Raw genomic sequence first — 26,255 nt, forward strand, 5'->3', positions numbered from 1 at the left:
AAATACGAAGCCTGAGTAGGCTGTGAGACTGCCCACCATAAGAGACATTATAATTATAAAGGAACAAACCATGTAAAATTTGAAGTCTATGAGGTTTGGTGACCCTCTCAAACTATACTTTATTTCCTATAATTAGTTGAAAATAAAACTTTCTTTCCAGGAAGTTTAAAACCGCATTTTATCCCCAGAGATGATTCCATTTAAAACAAAATACATATTCTTTTTAGCTAAAGAAAACATGCTATGCATGGAAAAAAAAATTACTACCTGTAATAGCTTAGTTCCTAGAAGTTGCAACTCTTAATTATATCTTCAAATGCTGTACCCTTGGTAACTACTTGTTTTCTCCCAACAGACAAGATGGATGCGCTACCTCAGGTTTTCAGGTAACGGAAGTGAACTTTTGTAAGCACAGAGATTTGCCCACGGCCACGCTGAAGCGTCGGGGCAAATGGGAGATGCTGCCTTTGCACAGCAAGCTGCCTGAACACAGGCACCTCAAACCTCCCGAAACAAAGCCCCCCCAGCGAGTCACCCCGTTTCTTTCCTCCACGTGCCAGCGTTTACCCCATCTGCCCGCGCAGGCCGCGAGGCGGACGCCGCCGCAGGCCGCGGGCACGGGCAGGCGGCACCTTTGGCCGAGCTGCCCGGCTGAGGTGGAGGGGCACCGTGCTCCCACCCACAGCAGCCCCGAGGAGCCGCACGCCCCAAGCCGGGCTTAGGTTCTCGGGCTTGAGGCCTACACCGGACGCCCCAGTGAACCACGCCGCTCCCTCTCCCTACACGCTTCGTCCCCGGCCACCCTTCGGCGGCGGCCGTTTTACTGGCGAGGCCCTCATCGCTTTCTGCGCGTTTTTATCAGCCCTGACAGCAGACCCAGGCTGCAGCGGGAGATGGCCGGTGCCCCAGCCGCCACTTTGGCGCGGACCCGGCTGCGGTGGCGGGGATTTCCCCCCCGGCGGGACGGCAGCGGCAGCCAGTGAACCCTTCGACTGAACTCTTGAACTCACGGGCCCGGGATGAGGCAAACGCAGCCGGCCTCGCCCCAGCCCCAACGCTGCGGCGGCCGCGCCGCCGCCACGCCCCGCCACGCCCCGCCTCCCGGAACTCTCGCGAGGTTATGCTAACGAGGCCGCCGTTGCCCCGCCCCTACGGTTCCCTCCCGCCCTGCGCCCTCCGCCTGGGTGGGTGGGGGAGTGAGTGAAGGAGAGTGCGGGCCGCGGTGCGCTGTGGGATACTGGCGGTATATAGCCTATCCTCGGCGCGGCGTTAGCTAAGGGGGCCAGGCAGGAGCGGGGTATGAAGATGGCGGACGCCAAGCAGAAGCGGAACGAGCAGCTGAAGCGCTGGATCGGCTCCGAGACCGACCTGGAGCCGCCTGTGGTCAAGCGTAAAAAGACCAAGGTGAAGTTCGACGACGGTGCCGTCTTCCTGGCCGCCTGCTCCAGCGGGGACACCGAGGAGGTGCTGCGGCTGCTGGAGCGGGGCGCCGACATTAACTACGCCAATGTGGACGGGCTCACCGCGCTCCACCAGGTCGGTGCGGAGCCGTTCCCGCCGGCTGGGGCGGGGGGAGGGCCTGGCCGAGCCCGGCGGCGGCACCGGGGTTTGGGCAGGCAGGGAAGCGGGGTGGGGGGGTGGGGGCGAGGCCGACCGGCCAAGTGCCCTCCCGGGAGGAGGTGGAGGAGGAAGGGGCCGGAGGCGGCTGCTCTCCCCCCCCCCCCCCCCCCCCGCGGGGGGGTGTCGGGGCGGGGAGGCGGCGGCGACCGGGGTCAGGCTCGGGGGGGGGGTGGCGGCGGGGGAGCTACCCGGGCTGGAGGGGCGAAACGCTGCGCCCCCTCCCCGCAGGCCGGGCGTCGGAAGGTGGCGAGCGGGGGGGGGGGGCGGCTGGGCCTTTCCTTCGGCGCGGAGGAGGTGCCGGTGACCCTCTTTCGCTTTCCGCGCTCGCCTCGCTTCCCCTGTTGGCAGCGCCTCCCTCGGGAGGGACGGGGGGGAGAGCGGGCCCTGCCCCGTGTTGCCGGGGGGGGGCCGGGGACAGGTGCCTTCCCCCCCCCCCCGGCGGAGGGGTGCTGCCGGCAGGTGAGGGGGGTGGGCCCCGCCTCGGGGGGCGCTTCCCCCCCGGCCGCCTCTTGCCCGGGATCCCCGGAGCGGTGTCCTGCTTCCCCCGCCTCCCCGGGTTCGCAGCAGTTGAGCCGATTCGACCCCGCTCGTCTGTGCGGGCGGGAGTGTGGGGAGACGGATCATCTATTTTTCTTCTGTTTCTAAGGAGGACCGGTGGTGTTTTGTTCCTAATATAGAAACGTGTATCAGTAGCAGGCTGCTCGCTTTCTTTAGCGATGGCTTCTGCCGCAGCATGAAAGCTGAACTTTAAGGGGAGCAGGGCTCTCACATTTTTCTTTCGTGCGTTGGAGAGCAGTAAAAAAAACCCGAATCCATATTGCTTTGTTCTGGTGTGGGTATGTGGGAGAGGGGTTGGTGCTGAGTGAGATAACTTTCACTTGGGGCAGGGGGGGAATGGAAGGGAAACTGCCTGTGAAGTTTCCTCAAAATGGATGCTTTGTGCATGTTGAACTTCATAGCAGTCTGATTGGAATCTCAAAACGTTAGCCAAATAAGGAAAGGCTGTGGCAATCCGGAGATAATGCGGGTTTGCCTGAGTAGTTTTTGCTTCTCCAGAAGGCCAAAAGCTTCCACACAATATTAGATTCATTGGATATCCAAAAAGCAAAAAATTATCTTTGACAGGCGAGCTTCTTGTTCTTAAGTTTAGTAGTTGTTCAGTAGTTTTTTAAAAAAAAAACCCAACACCCTAATGATTGCGAGATGTAGGTTGATCAAGTAGAAACCTTCCCAAAATGGTTAGCTAAGTAGGACATTGTTGTTATTCAGTACTTTTCTTAAATTCGCCACCTCATTTTTGTTTAATGTATTTTATTTATCCCATATAGCTTTTTCAAGGATGTGAGGTTCTGCAAATACATGTTGCCCCATAGTACTGGATAGAATCTCCTCCTGAACAGAAGATATAAAATTCTACTACTCTTTGCTCTGTTTCCTGTGTCTAAGTTGTCACTTGCTCCCCTGTAAAGGGTATTGGTTTGCTTTCAGTTGTGAACTGAACTGGAAGAATGAATGTGTGTTGTGGTTAAGCCTGTCAGCATGTTACTGCAGCACAGTTACCTGACTTGAGGCTAGCCTGTCGCTGCACGGTGAAGTTTTATGTATTTATCCTTCTCTAATCATTGCTTCGTGCTTCTAGGGAGCTCTCTGTATTACAAGTCATACCTTAACTGGTTAGATCGTTGAGTCTACAAGTTACTGAACTCCAGTGATTGGTAGGAAAGGATGACGTTTGGCTTAACTCTATTGTTAGAGTAAGAGATGAATGGTGTTATCTCTCTTCCATGAAGTCCAGATGGCATTTTCAAAATGTCTTTAATGCTATATTCAACAAATCATTCTGAGCTTATTCTTCCCTTCTCTTTACCTGTAGTCAGCTTGCAGTTTGGAAGGGCAAAGTCTAAGGGAACAGAGGTGAAGATTTACATCCCTGCTAAAACTCCTGCTTATTCTCTTCTTCCTCCCTTCCCCTCCTCTAGTGATACCAAAGAGCCTTTTCTGGTTTTATGATATTAAAAGCAAATAAGATCACTTGTGAAGTTAGAATCCTCTTGAAGCAGTCCAGTAAACGAATGTTGTCTGCCTGTCACTATTAAAAAAAAAAAAAAATAGACATAGAACAAAACACTGCCCGTGGCCAACTCTGAATGGTTTCACTTCATTATTATCAATAAAACGTATTTTCCTGTAATATGGCATATAAAAGGTGCAAATCATACATGATGCAGTCTATAACATGAATCTCTTTAATCAAGTTTGTCTGTGACATGGAACAAAGCTGTATCTGTTCCCAAAGGAGAATCTTCAGAAACTTGTAATTTTTCCTGACAGTTTGGACTGACTGGTGTCAATTGTGTCTAAGTCTATGTTTTTGTGTTTATGACTGCCATGGTTTGCTGTTGCTTTGTGGTTTGTGGGTTTGTTTGTTTTTTTTTTTGGGGGGGGGTGGGGTGTGTGTTGTCTGTCAGATCACGTATAGACTTTACTGCTTCACAGCAAGAAATTTATCTCAGCAAAGATAAAGTGCTTTAACTTTTTTGGGTTGTGTCCTGTTTGACTTGCATCTAACTTATTTTTGCAGTTTTTGGTGACAAATGTATGTGTCCAAAGTAGCAATAGAATTAAATATTTAATATACTATCTGGCCTTTGTTTTTCCTGCTAGATATGACAGTTACAGGAAGAGACTTAAGCTGTGTTTTCTTTTTCACAGCTCAAGTGGTTGGAAGTGCTGAGGGGAAAGTACCATTAATCCTAAAATTCTAGGGAACTTCAGATCTGGTCTTTAATGCAACAGCAAGTTTTGTTACTAAAGCCATTAGCTAAACTTTTTGTATATCAGTGGAGTAGAATGCCATCACCATCAGAAAGCTTTATGTAGAATTGGTTTTTTTAATGCATATGAGAAAGAAGAAATTATATTTGGCTTGGTGGCTCAGAGGAGGAAGGGAGAGAGTATATATGCATATACTCACTTCATCTCTTGATACTGCTAATGAGTGATTTTGTTTTATGTGCATGCAAATACAAATTAATGGACTTGAATGCATCATATCTGAGGACATGTCAGTTAAATTTCTTTGAGTTAAAGATCTTGCAGAAGGGGAAAAATTTGTCGTTAGATGATGATTGTTATTCCTGTATGTAATGTTGGTTTCAAATGTAATTTTCTTTAAGAACTTGTTTTAGCATAACTTCAGGTTTGGCTTTCAACACAAAGAACAAAACTGGGTATACCATTTTTCTGTCTATGGGAGATATATGCAATGTAGTCTATTGCAGCAGGGTAGTATGCATTCTGCTACAGTATCCTACACAATATACATATTGTGTGTGTATATATCTGTAAGATCACAAAACTTAATTTTTAGATTAGACCCTAAATTTACAGTCCGATTTCTGTTCCGTTAATTTAGTGGAGGTTGAAGTTGATTGTTTTTAAATATTACATTCCCAGATAGTTGTCATCCGGGGTGATACTTACTTTACAGATAGTTCAGCTTTTCTAATCTGCCTTAACAGTTGAATGTGAGGAGAACTTGAGAGAAAAAAGAAGCCCAAAGGTGAGCTGTGATCTTGCAGATCAATAGCTTCTGCAGGGTGTGGGGGGGAAGTGGCATATTCTGAAATAATGTTAAGAAGAGGTTATATACTGTTTTCAATAAAACCTAATCCCTTCCAGGGCAGACATATTTATTCAGAGTGGGATTCAGTTCTCTCATCCTGAAAGCTTAGCACCTATCCTTAGCGTTTGGACACTCTTTTCTTTCCTTGCCTTCCATGAAATAGGACTTGGTTCACTAGCTCTGATTTGGAATTTGTTGCTTAAGTGAGTAAAAGTCGTTTGTCTTCAAGATACGCAGAGCTTTCTACAGGAAAGAGGAGCCCACCCTTTCTGGGCAGCACCATGGGGAATGTGGTGGGGAGGGACCATGGTGTGACCATTTTCCTGGAAGGCTGGATTTCCTGCGCACACTGCTCCCCTGGGAGCACGGGGTGTGCACTGTGGAGTACCTGCATGCTCCTGATAAAGAAAGCAGCTGAGATTAGGCTGTGGTTAGGTATGACAATTTATGCAGCCTGCTTTTTGGCTGCCCTTTTTCTTTGAGGCTGCTCAGATTTAATAGGTGGTAACCTGATTTTTGGCCTCATTTTCTCTGGGTGAGGAAAGGTGGCTGCTGCAGCTTAATTGTACCACATAGCATGAAAGGAGAGTGTCTTGCTGTCTTGGTCTTGCTTATTCCTGGGGAGAGTCCTGCTTTGGAGCAAAGATAAGGGAAATTGTCTTGGCTGTTTGTGCATGAGGATCATTGAGTACTGTAGGTGTTGTCTTCGAAGACTGAACAGTAAGAGAGGCTCCTAATCCTTAGTGAAGGATTCATGTGCTCTTTTTTGTTTAGGGCAAGTACAGTTTAATTAAGCAAAGTTCCCCAAAGGCTATCTCTCTGCTGTAAATATCAGTGTTTTTCTCCAACTACTAAATTGAAGCTGAAGGTGAGACTGTTTTACTGACATGATTAGTTTAACACTGCATACTGCTATGCTTGCAAATAGAAATTTTAATTTGATGCCACTGCTGTAGGACTCTGCTGCGTTGATCCCTCAGTAGTAATTAAGATGCTGAGAAACGCTTCATGAGTGTGTTCCACTGAACACTTATTTTTTCTAACTGATTAAGGACAGTTACTGCTGTCTTAATATTTCCCATGAGTTCTATGGAATTTATTTCTTGGATAAGAAGTACCTTCCTTTATGGGAGTTTCTGCAATAGTTCATGTGAAAAAAATCTGTCAGGACTCCTGGTGGCATGTTCATAGTACCCAATACGGTAAAGGGTATCGTTACAGTTGGCATCAACTGTCGTCCTTGTTACAACAGCCTTTCAAACAGCAAAGAGGGATGAAAAAGGGACACAAAATCTACCAGCACTGGATCCCTTTGCCTTAGAACTTGACAGAGGGCATTAAGGCTGCACTGTTGGGATCCCGTTTGACAAATGATAACACAGGTCACATATTTGAGCTGAGGCCACAGCATGCAGAGCGTGTCAAGTCATAAGAGCAAAGAACAGGTTGCTGCAGTCTTAAATCTCTAGGGTGTTTGCATCATAGCAGCAGCACCCGACAACCAAGGGTAAGGAAGGCATGGAAATAGCTCAAAGCTATTGTAGCAACCTCCTAGCTATGACTTCTGCACTGCCTCTTTTGGAGAGTGAAAGTACTGTTGTGTATGGTAAACTTGTTAATTATTCAAGACTGTAAAGAAAGAGAACTTCCTTTTGTACAGAAAGATTTGTACTCTGTTATGAAACTGATGCCTGAATATCACTGTTTGGAGGGGAAGCAACCTCCCACCCACTGAACCCCCCAATGCTCTCATTCGAGACGATACAGAACTGAGAATTTTGAAGTAATTTGCTCAGCTTTTGTATTATGTTATCCTAACTTATTTTTTTAATTATCTATCTGTACAACAGAGCACACAGAAAATGAATCCTGAAATAAGTGTAATGTTGACTTCACTCAGTGATTAGACTACAGACACACATTTGTTTAAAATCCCGTTTGTAATAGGAGTTAGTTCTTGTGTGGACCAGAGATCTTTCTCTCCATAGTTACAGTAGCTAGGTTCCCAGTCTACAATAAGTACTTGTTAACTTCCTACTGATCTTGTCATCTAAGATTATTTTTTTTACCTTTTGAAATGCAGGCAAGAAAAGAAAAAAAAAATGTCGTTCTTCATAATATAATTTAAGTATAATTGTGGAAGTTTAAATACTGCATTCAGAATAATTGTGTTCTGCTTAGTGTCTTATAAAAGCGATGAGTAACAATCTTTTCACCTTTTTAGGTGTATTATCTCCAAGTGCACCTTGGCCTCTTAGTGGTCTGTCAGGTTTGAACCTTGGGTTTCTATGTCTGGTTACATAGCAGTTTTCACGGCTATGGATATTTTTTTTTGTGTGCAAATAGAACAACCCAAGTGAATTCTAGAATATAGTAATTATTTAAAGTATTTAAAGTGAGTTTCCCTGTTAGTTTAATTGACAGATATCTTGAACTTACCTAGTCATGAAGGAAGAGTTCTACATTCAATAGGAGGATGAATTCAGCTCCCGGGGCTTTAGTATTTACTGAAGCTAATGTTCAGGGACAATTTCTGCTGGTCTGTAGCTATGAATTGCACTGTGCCATCAATGCTGCTTTTACAGTAAAGCTTCATCTATGGTTTTATATATAGTGGCATATTCTTGGTATCATTAGAACACTTTTTCATGATAAATCAACAAAAGCACTTTGTAAAAATAGATGAGGTGTACTCTTGTATGTATGAATAAAACAGATGTGAACATGCTTAATCTGTGGCCATTTTCATCTTGGCGTTGTAGCAGCAAGTGTGTTATTTCTAACCACATTACTAAATTTCAGTTTGTTTGCTAAATCTGAGGCTAGGAAACAGAAGCAGTCAGTATAAATCATTAATAGAGATACAACTTGGGTCTTCTAATGGCAGATCTGTTCCAGGCTTAAGGGTATATGCTAAATTTTAGTTAGAACAGATGTTTCAACAGGCTCTTGACCATTTATTTACTTGTTTATCCCTTTACTCATACTCTCACTTGCTCTCTTTCTCAAAGTTCTTACTTGAGCTAGTAAGACACTCATTGTAATCTTTTCAAAAACTGAGAGCCCAGAAGATTCCTTGCCTTTTTCTGTGTAATTGTGACTCCTGAGACTGGGCTGACAGGATGTGGAGTTGAGGAACATGCATGTGTTCTAGCAAATACTTACATTTTTATCCAAGAATATATTCAGACAGATTAGGTTTAGACAAATTAATATGCTCTGAAAGAAATGTGGTAGTTTTGAACAGTGGTAGCATGAGTACACCCTTTTTGGAACTCTTGCAACCAAGAAACTGTAAATTATGCCTTGTTACTGCCATACTGCAATATCAGTATAAATTATATGCATATAGGACATGTGACGTATGAGGACATTTGTCTCACAAATGTTATGTTGGTGCTTAACAGTGTATCTTTCTTCATTGTTCTGGGCAACTGTAAAAATGCAAACCGGAATGCAGCTGCAAGGCAGTGGAGCTGTCGGTAAGCTGGGCAGTTTCTGATGCTGCTGGATGGGTGGAGACATTCCAAGCTGCTGTACTTTCCTATACGCATTCCTGAAATGACAGTCAATGGAAAGCATGGCATAAGAGTGGCAGCGTTCCTCAGCTGTTTCCTTTCTAGCAATTTCAAGACACTAAGGATAGAAGAAGGCAAAAGGTGATTGGGGTATTGGTAGTAGGGAGGGAGCATTTATAGATATTTTTTAAAATGCTTTGTTTTGACAAGACATGGTACGCAGCTTTTATGTTTCACTTGTTTTTTTTTAAAACACTCAATCTCAGCCACTGTGCTTGTCCTGGAAACACTGTATCTTTGACGACTCATTTACAAAACCAAAATTAGAGCAATATGATGAAGTCTTTGAACAAGGCTGTTTCCCATTTATGCCTGAGTAGTGTTAGCACTCACCCCATTAACAATATATTTCTTAGACTCATGGCTTCTAAAGGTCTGTTAAACAGAATGAAGAGTAGAGTTGGCTTTAAGAAGGTGTAGCCCCTGAAAAAAACTTGACCAGCAAATGCAGCCCCATTTTGGGCCTACACACAGAAGTAGGTGTGCCTTTAAGGTTGCAAATAAATTGTTCATATACTACTGTAACTTCTGAATACTTTATTTTTATGTTTGGTATATAACTAGCATATAAACATCTATTTTGATACTATAATATTGGTAAGCTGTGGTTGTTAGAAATGGCTCCAGCTCTGAAATACTCTGTCAGGGGCCAAGTCTCACTGATTTATTTATTTATCAAATCTGTCTGAGAGATCCTTTGATTTATTTTCTCATGTTATAATTGTAATTTAGAATCTTGAGTTCAGACTATGACAGCTTGCCTTGCTGTGAACAGTTAGTCAGCCAGTGGTAATTACTATGCAAGTTTTAAATCTGGGATGATTATTTAGTTTTGCTGTTTTAACTATCCTGATAGTGAAGCTAGAAGAGTAACCAAAGTGTCTTTTATATATATATATATATATATATATATGTATGTATGTATGTATGTATACACACTTGAGTATTTGAGGTTTCTTGTACATCAGGGGATTACATGCATGTCTTGGCCGTCTGTTATGAATCTGAAATATATATGTATGTTACTTCTCACGTGAATTTGATTTTTCCATTTTTTTTTTTTTGGTTCTTTCACAGAATGACTAAGATGAATGTTACTAACCTGAGGTCTGTTAGTAGTTCTGCTTCAAATTTATAAGATTAATTTACCTAACAGTATTTTTCTTAATTTCACACAAAATAACAGTGTCTTCATCTGGTAACAAAGGTGAACACAGCTGACAAGTGTGTATACTGATATATGTGTATGATCAATGCTACTTTCTGAAACACTTGGATGAAGCTTTCACTGAGAAGCTGCATTCCTCTGTCAAACCCAGGATCCTTGTGGGCCCCTTTTGAAACCAGAATACCATCTTGGACTTCTGGCTTTAACTTTTGGCTTACTAATGTCCTGAAATTTGCTTTGGCATTCTTGATTGAAAACCTATGCTTCCGTTACTGAAGTGGAAAATTTGTTATTTTAAAGCTGCAAAGCATGTTGTCCCAAGTTTTAACAAAAGCGTTGTTGCTTGCAGTATGTTCACGAATGTAGGCAATTATACTTGAATGAGTAGGCTTAATTAAGTGAATAATCTTAATGAAATCAATGAGAGAGTTTCAAAAGTGTGCCCACCCCATCCCAGAGATGAAACAATCCAAAGCTATTGGTATTATCTCCTTGATCAGTACCTTCCCTGTATTCTATAACATAGAAGTAACCCTGCTTATTTTCGTTGCAGCATTACCTTTTTAATCTAGTTACAAAAAGTCAACAACTCAAACTTGTTTTACTAACGTTTTTTGGAAATGTTTTCAAATCAATCCAGCCTGGTGCTTTAGGTGCTGAACTTGCTGCGAACTTGGGCAAAAATGAATTGCCTTCGGTTTTAATAAAAGTGAAAAGTGAAGATTGGGGTGACAGCATTTTGTGCCTGTGGGCCAAATTAGGAAGCCTGTTCTTCAGTAATAATCTCATTTCTATCAAACCATATAAAAAAATGTTTTTAGAAAGCTTGTCAAATTTCACAATTTGCTACGCTTTTATTTTATTCAACTACTGCAACTCAAGTTATTCTAGGTCCTAATGATAACGATTTTTTTCCATGATGAGTCTGCACTTTGTCTCCTACTCAATGGAAAATAAAAGTTATAGGACTACACAAAAATTATTCTTTCAGAGATCATGTCAGTTTTTTGGCTTCTGAGCAGAGGGGTGGGCTGTTGGTGGGTTTTTGTTTGTGAATCTATCTGGATGTGGCTTTCTAGTTACTCATTTTCTATTTGCTTGCAGACAGCCTAGCCAAATGCTTGGCATTTGCATGTCTGTATAGCTACGCTTGTATATGTGTGTAATAGTGGTATTGAATGCTAATACTTCTATATCATAATGCTTATCATGTATTTGTATGCTTAGGAAGAGAAACAACTTCATCTCTGTAAAGGAGTAACTTAACAGATCTAGTGGCTCTTGTGCTTAACACTTGTAATATACTCGTAAAATACTGAAGAAGGCCACTGACAAGTATGATTGCCCTCTGTTTTAGTTGAGCTGCCCTCAAACTTGGTTTTATGTGAAATAATTTCTTAATGTTTTTGTCTGCAATTTGCAATGTCGTATCTTCACAGTCTACCTGGCTTTGGCCTGAACTGTCAAATGTGACTTGAAAGAAAGCTCATGAAGTTATTGTATAAACAAGTTTTCCCTATAGCTGTAGATAAATATGTAGCAATGGTGATTTAAAAAATACCGTTTCAAAGGAAAATACAGAGAAACTTAGTGTGAATGCCAGAAGATACGTTGCGTATTTTGTAGAAGTGTTTTATCTGTTACTGACCCATGTAAGAAGAAGTGGGAGTGGGGGAGCTATTTTCCAGTTGTTTTCTTAGCAATATAAGGGGATGCAAAAGTGTTGATTGTAATTCTAGCTCTGTTTGCAAGCTCAAGTGGTGTTTGGATTTTTAGAATGCCTTCTCTACTGTTTGTTAAAAGATTTGACTGCTTTAAATAAATACTACTAGAAATGTTGCACCTGCTGCTTTTCATTTTAGTATACAAATAGCTCCAGGTATAGACATCATGAACATAAAACGGGGGGGGGGCAGAAAATCTAAATTCACTTATAGATTGTAACAGCTTGTGGAAAGAAAAACTTAAGTTAGAAGAGCTGCAGTGCTTTGGCAATGTATACAGAGTGCTGCATGCAACTGTAGATGCTGATATGAAGTACAGAAACACAGGCAAGCTCTGGCTGCTTGTACATAAGAATTCTTGTTTAAAAGAGGTATTACTTTTTTAAAAGTAGGATGAGAGATCTGGGGGGATTTTATCCTTTCACTAATTTCCTCTAGAAAGAGTTCTTGAATTAGATTATCCTAGTGCTAGCCTCCATATGTAGTTATTCTCCACTTAAAACTACTAATACCTGACTAATTCCTTGTTAATGGGCTAGCTTTGCACTAATGAATAGTAATGATAATCTAATTTCATAAGGCTGTCAAGTTTGGAATCCATGTGCTGTTCTGGTGTCTAAGCAATGTTAAAGACAATGCTGTCTTATGATGAAGTTACTTTAAAAAAGCTAAATGTAGATTAGGCATTTTTTCCTTTTTTCCACCCACCCCCCCTCCCGCCCCATAGAGGAGACTGAGCTTCGTATAGCGATAAGTGTAGCTAGTTGACTACTGTTAATTGGGAAAAAATATTTAGTGTCATATACTCAGTTTATGTGATGGTGTGGTAGATTACTTCTGCCTCTTTGGTTGTACCAGTGTGTTAGATATAATTCTTCCACTTTCATGAAGGGGAATGTGTGGGACAAGGTATTTATGTCACTGGGAGGAAAAGTCCATTTCCATTTAGCTGTCTCTTTGCCTTTTTTTATCCTACAGCTCTTGCGGCAGCTTGAGATGCTGCTTATTATGTTTAATTAAAAAAAATATTAATTGCTAGACTCTGTTGAGTGTATCTAAATTCTGAAATAGTAGTTTTTCTGCCGCCGTCCCTAGAAAAGCAAAGATGTACTATATAGATAGGTCTGAGCATACTACAGATGATGGAAATTCTGTTTGAAGAAACGTGTGTCATAGTCCTTCTCAGGCATGCTAAGACAGTACCACGGAACCACCTAGCACTTCAAGCCTATTTGATTTATCTGCTTGCTAGTTACTGGTTAGCTAGTATTCAGGTTTAGTTTGTTGGTTTTGGTATCGTTTAAGTCTGGAGGCTTCCACAAAGTATTTGTATGTCACACTGTCTTCAGTAAGATCCTCATGCTCAAACATGTCATTTCCCTTCTCCCTTCAAGAACTACCACCCTGAACAAGCTTTATTAAAGACTAGTACAAATATTTAATATGGGTTTGAGTACAGTTGAATACAGTTCTTCAGTAAAATGACTACTGGAGTTCTGAGTTTTTTCTTAATCAGCATTTTCAGTTCACAATTCATAAAGGTTGTGTAAAGTAAACATGAAACCGAAGTAGCAGCTACAACATTCAGTACATTCACCACCATATTTGGTGAGATGATTGGAGGCCTATGACTGATTAGCCAGGCTCTTTCAGTAGTTGCTTTATGTTGTATCTACCAGTTGAGATTTATACATATGAACTCAGTTTTTCTGGTTTGAGAAGTTTGCTGTGTCCAGAATGCTATAGTAACTGCCAGTTCCTGGTGCAAAGTGCCATTAACTAGACTTCTTTTTAGAACCTCCCAATTTCTGTTTAGGATTACAGATTTCTTTTTGAAATTCCAGTAAGCCTACTGTAACCATTTGATGACTTGAATTTTCTCTTGATTCTAGCATAGTTGTCCATCCCATCACCAAGGCAGGGATGGTACAGTAACTCGAGAAGATGCTCATCATGATCAGTGCAACAGCAGACAGAAAATTTACACGCAACTCAAAATGAGGAGGGCACACTGCGTTGGGTGAAGTTTTGAATTTTAGTGTAGCAGACGGATTGACTGGATGACATGTTTATGAGGGATTAAAATCAATTTAAATGTGTCTGGAGCTGTCCTCTGTTTTTGCTGCAAGAAGCCTACCTGTGTGAGAATTGCTGTACCTGTGAACAAGTTACCATAGCTTTCTGGAGCTTAATCGTTAGTAGGTTCTCTGGCACAAGGAACATCGAAATAGGGGAGTTTTTTTGGTTTTGTATGGATGTCAACTTCAGTTTGACTTATGGAAACTTCACAAAAGCCAGAAAAGCCTACTAAAACACAATAATTGATTAATCAAGTAGTGGATTTTAAGATATTGATGCTATAATCTGTTTGGCATTATTTTTTACAGTAATTGACTTGTTACGTCAGATATATATGCTGGATTAAAATACGAAAGCAAGAAAATTCTGTCATGGAAAAACTCACATAATAGTTTTATTAAAGATACTTTTTCATTTGATTTTTTTTTTTTTTTTTTTTTCCAAATACAGCATATAAATAAAAAGCATCAGTAAAAGCTGAAGGCATGCAAACTATGGGGATTCCAGTAAAAGACCAAACAGCACTTAAAAGTAACTTTCTGTTAAGAAGCCTTGTTAGCATCAGAGCCATAGATTCTTCAGTGACAGTTTATCATCAGCTACACAGAGATATGACTCAAGTGTTTGCTTGAAGAGCTGATGTGTAATTTCCCCCTTTTTGGAGATCCTCTGGGGACTTTGTATCTTGGCAGCTGTTTGCTTACCTGCACATAGGAACAAGTTCTTAGTCTTTTCAAGACAGAAACTCTTGTGACTATGTTCAGAAGGCTTTGTTGTCTTAAATTCTTCTAGGATTTTGAGCACTTTTGATTTCTTCTCTATAATTGTCTAATAGTATTTTCTATAGCCCAGTTAAATGACTTAAACATAGGAGAATTTTCTTGGTGTGTTTTTCCTGTTCATTTTGCTTTGTCATGTTTCACTGCTGATAATGTATTTGATAACATGCTTTTCATTCTATTAATACTTGGAAGGTGTTTATGCAGAATTTAAACAAACAGCCTAATTCACATGATTTGGACTGCGTTATTGCAGATTAAACTACAAATATTACTTGGGTATTAAAACCATTTAAGCCTTAATCCAGAACCTTCGATTTTTAAAACAAAGATGGTTTAAAATCTGACTTCAGATGTTTGGCAGTTGAGCTCATGTGATAGACTGTAAAACTGAGGAGTGTCACTTAACTAGGAATGACATCACTAACTTTTTTATCAATACCCTTCTGTACTTATCTTTGGTAGCTGTCTGTGATTCATAAGACCCATGTTACGTTGTACAGTTGCATAAGTTGCTCTTTGAAGAAGTTCTTTGACCTAGACAAAGGTGGGCACAGGGAAAAACAGGGTAGAAAATATTCCCTGATCATAAGACAGAACAGTGACAGAGATAGAACAATTTATCTGAGTTTTAAAAATTCATTTTTTCTCTTTTTCTGTCCTCGTCTCCTTGTTCTGCTTGTGTTATAGAAACTGAATCTTGACAGTGGAATTCTTTTGCCTCATAACTTTTAGTAAATAAGCAGCCGTGGTTAGTTATTTGTGCTTTTAGAGTTAAAAAAGCAGGCTCTGAGTTCAAGTCTTCATCTGTAGAGTGTTAAACAAGGTGCTGATGCTAATGGAAACCCATCATGTGCCTTACTTGGATTTCTTCCCCCAGAAAAGGTCTGTTGCAGGTTTCTTTCCTTTCTTTGGTAGTACCAGCAACCACTGGGACACAGGATATTTACATCTCTGCTCCTCTTGACTTGGTGAGGATACCTAAGACAACACCTCATCCCCCCAAACCCACGATTACACTATAAATTTCACTCTGGAATGTTTTAACTCTGCTTAATGCGAGGAATAGCAGAATGCAAGAAATTGTTCCTGTAAAGACAATTATGTAAACCAAAGATTTCTGTGAACTCTTGCTTTTGTCACTCTGAGTAGATTGTGAAATGCTGCTGGCACTTCCAGCGAGTCTTGATTTAGTGAGAATATTGATGACTCCGTTAGGCTATTTACATCCTTAATCTTAAACATTACTGGGTGAAGTCCAATTTTAGTGATGTTCCAGCTTTAGAAGTTGCATACATATAAGAATCTTTCTTAAATTTTTACGTTAAGATGAAGATAACTTGTCCACTTTAGGCGTAACGTGGTGTGTGGGTTTTTTACAATTTTCTTGATTTCTGAATAGAAGACTTTTTAAAGTTCCAGATGCTTTAGTGACTGAGTTTTATCAGTTGCTGGAACCTGACTCCATAACACAGTTCTTGGAAAAAAGTAGTTAAACAGTGAATGTTGCAAAGAATTGCCAGTTTCCCGGAGGAAAGTATGTTTCCCTCCTTCACTGAAACACTTCAGCCATACAATGGTGGTACTTAGAAGAGGATGCTGAATGAAGGGAAGTTGGTGCTTACAAGATTGTGCTGATACATGAAGGGTGAGTAGCGGACTCTTGGGGGCCTTCTGGAATAACTAGGGAATGGTAACTTGTCTGCCCCATTTGCTTTGTGGGGGGTGACGGGGATGAGAACAACACTTAATTTGTAAAATTACACCTTCGGCTTGGCACGATGTCTAAGCTGAAAAATACAATTAGTCAGCAAGCTACTGGCTAAATGGACTGCTCATGCCAGAATTGTGGAGAAGAAAAGTCATGTTTTTGCAACAGAAATAGATATCCTATATTGACAAGTATCAAGAGGCTATAGGTAAGAGCAAAGTCAAAGTTCTGATTGTTTGTCTAGTTTTTAAAGTATTTGGAGTCATCTGACTTTGATCTGTTTATTCCCCTTAAAGAACTCTTAGTTTGTAGACCAAAGAGTGGTTAAAACAGGCTATTGTGATGGTTAAGGTGTAAGTGTATATATATTTCGCCCCTCCCAGTTCAAGTGTAAACTACATTTGTGGTTAATAATTGTTGACATTTGAGTGGCTTTCCATGGTAGCTATTAGGCGGAGGTGTTCCCACACCATATAGTTTATTGACTCTCGTGGCATCCTTTGAGTTCAGGTTTGAATTGGCAGGTGTGCTCGAGAACCTTCTGGTGTATAGTAGTGATGTAATTAAGTTGTAATAGCTTTGTGTTATTAATAGGTCTTCATAGTGTTTTTACTAGAGTTTTGGCAGCCTTTATTAATGAACAGTATAGGTATGTAGCTAGTTGACAGTACTCTTCAGCCATAAAAAAAATAGATAGAATTTTGTCTTTAATTGTGTCACAGAATCTTCGATGCACTTTGATAAACTTTTACAGCATTCTTCTTGAGTTTGGAAATGCAAGTGAATATGTCAGCAGTAACTTTTTTAAAAGAATGTTCAAATTGGTAAACTTTAACTTTGTCCTCTTTATGTTTGTGTTGCGTTTGATCTGTGACTTCATGTACATACCACGTACAATGAATGAATTGTGATTTTTTTTTTTTTTTTTTTTTTTTCTCTATTGTCATAATTCTGTCCTACATTATGCCAGTAGTTATAAGACTTTGTACTTCCACTAAGTGCTGTAAGCCAGTAATCCTTTTTTTTCTGAGTTCTTTTAAAGGACTGCAGGGTCGGGGAAGGATTGATGTTTTGCACTTGCTAATTGGCAAACATATGGAGTTGTACTTGTCACTGAATTTGAAGATGGAAGAGAAGTCTTTGAATGCATGAAGGAAGCCAAAATGCTTACCCACCATTACTGTGATATGAGATTATTGAATGTGTAATTTCATTCAACATTTGAGCTAAAACTGCTAGAGGCAGATGTTAAATTCTCCAATGGTAGCTGAATCTCAGTAGTAAAGTTTAGTGCAACTTCTGCTTTGGCTGATGAAGTTCTAGTATGCTTACTTTGAATTTAGATTATATTTTGTGCATGTACTGGCACAAGCAGATCCTTCAGCTTGTAACTAACCATGATGTGTAATCAAGGGTAGTCAGATTGCTGTGACCTCCTGCACGTTGGTCTCCTAAAATGGAAATTATTCATTTTGCAGATGGAAATTGAAGCCAAGCAGTTGTGAATTCCAGGAGACAAATACTGAGGCAAATTCATAACTTTGCTTGTCTGTTTAACAAACAAATGATGGTTGATATCAGTATTTGCCACTTGCTTTCAATCTGTGATTCAAAGATCTTTTCCATAAAGCCAGCAAGTATTTGTATGAGGACACTGCTTAATAGCCACAGTTTTTCTTTATTTGTTGTTTATTTGGTTGTTTTTTTAATAAGTCTTTTCTTCATAATCCTTGCCTTCCCTAGCTTCCTCACCTTCTCTGCCCTAAAACAACAAGCTCTTGCTATCACTCCAACCTTTACTTCTGTGGTTGCTGTTTCAGGGAGTTACTGTTAGTTTGCTCTTACAGATGGAATGGCAGGAGACTAGAATGACACTTCCATTAATCTGTGCTCCACTGTGGCTCACTATAAATGTTCTTGCCTAGATGTAAGGCTTACTGTTCCATCCTTGGTTTATCTTAGGAAATTAAAGACAGAAAGTGGGTGAAGCTGTATTACTACTGTTGCTTGTGTTCTGTGCTGTTCCCAAGGGACTACTTAAGCTTACAAAACTATCATCTGATGCAGAAATTTTCAGTCTTGTGTGAAATCTTGCTGTGTATTTCAGGTTTTGGTGGAGGCTTGCAGCTAGCACTACTTCAGATTTTTGTCAAAACCAAACCTTGACTTGTAAGCAAAAGCAGAGCTGGCAATATATGCAGGCAAACTACTAGTTATGCTAACATGTTCCCAAGGGTCCTTCATAAACTGGAAATGATGCCGCCTCCTTAAACTGCAATCCTGGTAGCCATATTTAAACCTTGCCTTTAAAGAAAGAAGGCTCTTGTAGTTGTGCCCTAGGGCTGCAAAAAAAACTAATACAATGGCATAGGTATGCAGAATGGTTAGGATCCTCTCCTGATAGCCAGGTCAGACTAGGAGTTCTTTTTGGTGGGAAGTGCTATTTTGGAGGACCATTAAGAAGGTGAAAGGTGAAGTAGAGCTGTGCTTTGTTTAAAACTATTTAAAAAACCCTGGGCTTCTACTGGCCTTGAAGACAAGCAGTTGCTGTTGCATGGGTTTCACAACCGTCATGATTCGGCTCTCAAGGAGTAGACCCTGTGAGCATGGTGCTACTTTCTGCTATGAGATGGGCTGTATTTACAGTGTACAAAGTACCTCTAGATGCTGGCTGTTGAGTGCCTAGTGGAAGGCCGTGCTACTTCTACCACTGAAGTATCTGGAATATATTTGCTTAACCTTTGTCTGAGTACTTTTAGGTGAAATAAAAATGGAAGGACTGTCTTCTACTTAAAGACTTTTTTGAATCTGAAATATGTGGCTTTTGATTTGTAGAATTTAAGGAATTCTAACTTCTTTAAATCCTTGGCCGTGGAAGGCAAGTAAATATGTGGAAATTGGTTACTTTACTTACTGCAGTTGGGTACCAAACAAACTTATGTTTCCTGCTATGTTCTGGTTGGCTTTTTTTTTTCCCCCATGATTACCAGAAGGAATAAGATTCTTTGCTCTTCTTTTAACTATGCACATCGAGCACACTGTTAGAATGTTGTGTGGTGGTATACTGACCTTAATAGCTTGTGGTGTGGTCTTTCCTATTTCAGTCAGTCTAAGCAAGGAGTTTCTCTCCAGACTAAATGCAAGCTTCAGTCTGTTTCTCCAGTCCAAATACAAGCATGCAAGCTTCAGCCTGTTGAGAAGTGATACATGTCTTTGCTCAACCTGTTCCTGGACCCAAGAGCTTATTTCTGTGGCAGGTGGGTAGGCATGCGTTATAATCATCCCACCTATTGCAAAGTTAGTATGGACAGAAGTTGTGCTCATCTTAAGTGGTTTTAGTTCCTGAAAAGCAAAATGTGGGAAACAGAGAAACTATTAGAGAGGGGGAATGGCAACATCATACCAAACAGCAAAGGTTTGATATAGACAGGAAGTAACACATTTTGTTAAAGCAGAGTATTCTTTTTTTCACAAAGTGGCAATGTAAAATGCAGTTCTTAACTTTAGTGCTGTATAAGTAAGGGCATATTTGTCTAATACATGTGTTATCTTGCATTGTCTTTCTAGAGTTTGCAGCAATCTGTGCATTAGATCAACTTTTGACTTTTTTTTTAAAAAAGTGACAAATGTGTGAATAGCTGAGTAAGAAAAGAGGTGAGAGGCACTGGCTTGATGAGAAATTAGTTTGGACAGAAGGGGTTTTTTCATTAAAGTATGGTTTAGATTGTCTACTTTGCATAATCATTCTTAGAATTAGATACAGAAATTTAGATGTCCAGGATAGTTCTTCACCAGTATTTTTTGTGGAGTTCAGGACTTTTGGTTGTGTGCTAACTAATGCTCATCTATTTTTTTTTTTTTATTTATTTATTTTTTTTTTTTAAATTTTTGGAGGTTCTCCTGTTTTTTGCTACACTTGGGCAGATTTTTGGCTATTGAAGCAGAAACTTTTTCCAGAAAACCTGAATTGCTCTACAGATATGAATATAGATTCTTCTGAACACCCTGGTCTGTGTCTAGAGCTCCTAGGTGTTACAGTAATACAGGGAGTTATGTGATAACTGCTGTATTCAATAGCTGTTCTCCCATGGCCTGCCTGACATAAAGAACCAGCAGAAATTCCTGATGAAACAGTGGCTTCATTTGTACTAGTCTCTGTACAGACCTCTGAAGATGTCGTTCCCACTCTACAATGTACCATAGTGGAAGATGTAAATGAAACTTTAAGAGGAAGAATACAATCAAATATGTGAAATTGCACTAGCTTGCATTTTAATGTCAGTTTCTTGTTGAAGGAAAATAAATTTTTGACTTATAATACCATTCTGTCAAAGGTAGGTTGTACTTCATTTGTATCTGTACCTGCAAATTGAGGGGCGCTATAGTAATACAGGGGACGAAAAAAAAATTGTTCACTGTTCCTGTGGTGGTGGGGTTTTTTTCCTTACCTGATGAATTTAATTAAAGTAGTTGAGTAGGAATAATTACTGAGAATTTCTTTGGGGCAATTTTACTCCAACTTTTAAACATGTTTTTTCTTTAAAAACTAGAATGCTATCACATATGTGAAATTATCTGATCCTGTAAAGTAATTTTTTTGTAATAGTGTATGCATGTATTTAATGCAGTAGTTAGTAAACAAATACACAATATTGCTGTTCAGAGACTTCATTTGTAATGTGACAAAGCAGAGGGTCTTTTGCAAATTCTGCGGTTTTTAATCTCTATAAAGCCAAGATCCTAAAGTAACAAATTAAAACTGTACAGTTGATTGCCTTCTAGTAGCTGTGATGGTATAAGTTAAGATCTGTGGTGATTAAAAAAAATATCTAAATGTTGGGTCCCTAAAATGCATCTGAAAGGTGATAAAGTGTTACTGTGTTACTTGATGACAAAGAAAGAATGGGTTAAATTTTGTAGTTTGGTATTTAGGTATTATACAATTTTTTTTTTTTTTTTAAAGTAGATGGGCTGTAACTTTTGCTTCAAGCTCAGTTTAATTGTTAATTTCAGCAAATTTTATCTTGCTTTAACCATAGTTCGGAAGTTGTGATGTTCTGAACGTGCTTAGATTGAAAGCATCCAATAAAAACAAAGTAGCTTGCAGTAATGGAAAAAATGACTCAGTACAAGTTGAGAACAGAAATTAGCTAAAAGGCAAACAGTAATCCTTAAAACAGAAACTGAGTTTAAGCACTTCATAAACTAGGTTGAAGATCACTATTCTGCTGGTTTTCCAGTTACACAAGTGCTTCTGTCATAGTGTTCATTTGTAATTTTTTCTAAAATTTCCCGTTTCACACACTGGTTCACACTGTAGTATTCTAGGTTTGGTCAATTATTACCTTATTACAAGAACCATAAGCTAACTCAACTGAGGAAGCTCAAGCTACATGCTTTAGCGTGTCACCTGAAGAATAAGGATGGTGCCAGTTTGCTCATATTCTGCTGGTTGTGCCAGTAAGTGCATACTACTTTAGAGTGATGAGGAGGCTGCTGGTGCCATGAGGGCCATCAGTTGTTCAGCTTCTCTAGTTCTGTGTCTACATGCCAGAGTTCTGAGATGTAGATCCAATAAATGTCAAATGAAAGAAATAAGCAATTTCCTTGTGAGCAAGAAAAATGATGTGTTGCAGTTCCACATTTAACCTTCATTTAGTCCTCATATCTTCAGTTCAAGACCTTAAGTACAGGATAATTTTAAATATTAAACATTAATAGGGAAGATTGCTGTAATTAGGGACTCATTATTTCATAGTTATGAGTGAGGCTAGTTCATAGATGTCTCATATAAAGAATGGTGTTAATCAAATTAACAATAAGGTGCTTCTTTCCTTGTATTCCTGTCTAATTTAAGCTGTTCTAACTGTACCATTGCCCAAACTAAAACTAATAACTAGAATATTCTGCTTAAACTACATAGTCACATTCGGCGATGTTATACTTTGCATTGCTAAACGTGCAGCAGGTACCTACCAAGACAATAAGTGGAACTTGTGTTGTAATACATGTTGCAATGAGGTAGATGTTTATTTTATAGACACTTCTTTTGTTACCTCAGTGCTCCCTAAACACGCTTATAATATAGGAGAAGCTAGTGCCTGGTTTTATGGCATCCAAATGAGCTCCAGATTACTGAAAACTGGCTTTGTCACCTGGTTTCCCAAGAGGAAGTGAAAATTAAGCACAACTTACTCTTAAACTTATTAATCACTTTTTTCAAGGTGATTATTCAGTTTTACATTCCTTTTACCTTCCCACATCCAGTCGCTGATGATGTTGGCTCCTGCTTGAAGGATGTCTATACTATGTGGGTGGTTTAAGGCACAAGCATGCACGGACTTCTTCCCTAAATAGCATTAGCTTTCCCAGTAAGAACAGGGAAGTTCTGAACTAGAGGCTTTGGGTTAAATGTGGCCAGTGCCTACAAAGGTAAACCAAACATTTTCTAGTGTCATTGCTAAAGTCAATTACCTGAATACAATGATTTAAAACACCAGGAAAGTAAATATTATTCATCCTTTTTTGTTGTCCTATTTTTGATAAAATTGGTTCAAGTTACACTTGATAATTTCTAAGAACACTGTTAAACTGTGTCTGACACCACCATCTGAAAAACTCAGTTATCAGTGCTAGTCTAAGAAACAATGGTTAAATTATTTACAAGTCTTTATAGGGTTCTGTTGTAGACAGTAGTGAGCACAGACTCAAGAACTAGATGTTTCTGCACGTGGAAACACTTAAACTTCTCTAAATGCCACAGTATTAGTGGAATTATCCATCAGGCTTGCCCAGCTAGGGCCAAACTCTACAGCCCTTTCTTGGTATACTTGGAGCATCCTTTTTCAGTGGTCACATTTAAAATCATATATTCTAGATTCTCCAAAACCTGTAGCTATAGCTTTAATGCAGCTTTCCAGTTTGCAAAGGTATTGTTTTCCCCATCTCTAGAACACCGATCAACTCTTATCTAAGCACGCAGTTTGCATCTGTTTTAACTAAATAAATTGCTTAGCAAAAGGAATGGTAATACCTAAACCTGTTTTACTGCAGACAATATCAAAGTACTTTTTCATGGTCTGCTGGATAATTATATACTCTGCTTTTGGAGTAGTGTGGTTTAACACAAACCTCTAGAGCAGCAAGATGGTATGAGTGACTTCTGTCTCACCACTGGTTTTGCTTGCCATCTTTGTGTGTGGGAACTTTGAGAACTCAGCTGTTTCTTCTGCGTGGATAACAACCTCATCCATTCATAAGTGTGCTGCTGTTGCTGTCTGTGATGTCTTATTGCTTTTCATTAGGGCTGAGAGAATTGATTCTCATAACCATCTTAAAGCAAAACCTTTTCTTCTGCAACTCAACATCTACATTGATTTTAATGCAAATATGTACACATGCTACTTTACTGATGTATATATCAGCAGTATGGTGTAGGATGAAGATACAAAGAACTGCAAAGTTACTGGAAGCTTCTTGGCCATAAAGTGACTGAGTTAGATTTGGGTTCAGTTAGTCTGCATCTGAACTTCACTTTGACCTCAGAAAGCAACGTTTGCATTTTGCAACATCATCTTCTTTCACAACTGTCCTCCACAGTTGTGAGATGCAACTTTGTGATAAGAATGAAGATGGGCATTGCCCCAGCATGTGATCAAGGTCAGCTGTTTGTAGGTTTTGAAAGCAGAGTGCTTGTTATTCCTTGTGACCTTACAAGGCTTAAGGCTTTTAAGTTGTCACTCATTAAACTAAGAAGGGTGTATGCTTTTTGTTTTTCCCTGACCTGAATTTCCATTCTTTTTCTAAATGATCGTAAAGACTGCTGGGCTGAATTTTGATAATAATCAGTTACTCTCTTCTTTCACAGTTCCTAGTCAGCAGGAGGGGAATGAGGAAGGGGCAAGATATGAACTGATTCTGAAATTTTAAGCTGATGACTGCTAGTGACTGGATAAGAGGGTCCAGAGTGACTGCAGCATCACCTCTTGTCTATCTAGAACCTCACTACTTGTACACTGGAGCTTAGGATATTTAAGTGCAAAGTAGTTGACCAATTTAGCAACCTGTTCTGTCTCAGACATTAGTTATTTCCATGGAAAGAAAGTAATCTATAGCCCAGACTAACTTGGAAAGGCAAAAATCTCACCTGCCATCTCATTTCCTTCTCCCTCTTGCCTACTATGACATTGCAGAGGACTTTGACATGCTTATGGTATTCATATGTCTGCAGCATGCTACAGCTGTGCTGTGGTTTTTGCCTAACCTAATTTAGTATAACAAGGGTAAGTCCTCAGCAGAGCAGTAGGTATTTTCTGTACCATTCCTAAGGCCATCAGTGTATTAATGATATATCGCTTCAGTGTTAACCTGATGTTATATATTTAGTTTAGGACTGTTAGAGAATAACTTTGCTGGATTCTAGAAGCATCGCAATACTGAATGCAGTCCTCCCAAATGAAAGCTCACCATCCACAGAGGCTCAGCTGCCACAGAGGCAATCTCTGGGTTGCCCATAGGAATTGAATGAATACACTTCCTTAGATATTTCTTTTAAGGAGAACCCATATATGTGGCTTTTTGAGTCTAAGGCCACATAAAATGTGCTTTTAGCAAATTGATACCCGGCAGAGCAGAAATACAGTTGTAGCTACTGTAAAGTTATCTGAAGTAGCTTGATATAACGATACTTTCTTTCTGAACTAAGTGTACATTTACTTTAGATAGTTAGGGATGTAGATACTCTAAACTACAGTGCTGTCATTATTATAGACTAAATGTATACTTAAGCACAGTAGTTGTTGACAGCTCCTGTACATTCCCATGCCTGTTCACTCATGTAGAGAAGTTTAATTTGTCCACTTGGCAAGTCATGTGGTAGACGAGCTTGCAGTTGGAGTGCAGTAATTCCTGTAAACTACTGCTTAGGACAGCTAATGGTAAAATCTTGAGAACTGAAGTGTTAGCTCTCCTCTGTGGATAAAATTGCATAAATCTAAATGCTTTATAGCTCCTTAAGGAATCTTTTTCATTTGAAGGAGTGGTAGCCAAATTAATTCCAAACATGAATAGAGATGACTCTCATTCCCAGTGTGGCACATAGGTTTCAAAGATGGTTAGTGTTGGGGACAAATTTAAAAATAGACTGAAATTTCATCTTAAACACAAATGTAGTTGTCCTTTCTCTTCTTTGTGTATTTATACTGTGGTCACAAATGTACCTAATTTTTTTTTTAAGAAAACTGTCTGTGGGCCCTGTTTTGGTTACACACTGCTGCTTTTTCTACCTTTTTTTTTAAAAAAAGAAAAAAATAAACTGGTGTCATTGCCTATACTGTTCATGATATAAATCTTAGTGACTGTAAGACTTAAGACTATCTTAACCATCACACTTTTAAATTAATTAATGTATATATGAGTCAAATTTGAGACATAAAGTTTGTAGAGATGTGGCCCAGAAAATTTTCTCTAGTTTCATTTTTCTGTCTTTCTTGGTCCAGAATCATCTTCGTTTCCTTATAATTAGATTTTGACGTTGGACTTCTGTAGTAAACTTAATAAGTGTGAAACCACAAGAAACTATGCTATGTGGTTATGTCTTCTTTAGTTATGAACAAAATCTTGCAGTCCATGAAGGTGTGCAGGGGGACTGAGTGAAAGATTATGCTTTTATGCCTGGAACGTCTGGACTTACTGATTTCAGAGACTTTGCCAGTAATTCACACCTCAGCTGGAATAGAAGAGGCATCCTCAGGAGATCTATATTTATATATAGCTTAATAGGAAAATTGTCTCTTAACAGCAAGTTCTGTTCTGACTTAAAACAGTAGCCATCATTTTATATTAAATGACTGTGAAAAGATCTCTCCTGCTGGGGTATATTAAATAAACATCTTATGAGAAGAGGAAGCAGTGGATTTGTTAATCCTTTCTAAAGCTTAATGCTTAGAAGACTGTAGTGCCATCCATAAGTA

At 39.7% G+C, this 26,255-nt stretch overlaps 1 protein-coding gene across 3 annotated transcripts in view; it reads left to right on the top strand.

The window, feature by feature from the left end:
• Positions 1-1,178: 1,178 nt before the first annotated feature.
• Positions 1,179-26,255, top strand: part of PPP1R12A (protein phosphatase 1 regulatory subunit 12A) — a 124,384-nt gene continuing 99,307 nt past the window's right edge. For all 3 annotated transcript variants that reach the window (XM_042792007.1, XM_042792008.1, XM_042792009.1), the window contains exon 1: positions 1,179-1,536. In XM_042792007.1, the coding sequence (XP_042647941.1) occupies positions 1,300-1,536 (237 nt within the window). In that variant the 5' untranslated portion in view covers positions 1,179-1,299. The remainder of the gene's footprint in view (positions 1,537-26,255) is intronic.

This window comes from Tyto alba, unplaced genomic scaffold, assembly GCF_018691265.1.
Source record: "Tyto alba isolate M040663 unplaced genomic scaffold, T.alba_DEE_v4.0 Super-Scaffold_2, whole genome shotgun sequence".
In the NCBI taxonomy this organism is placed as follows: domain Eukaryota; kingdom Metazoa; phylum Chordata; class Aves; order Strigiformes; family Tytonidae; genus Tyto; species Tyto alba.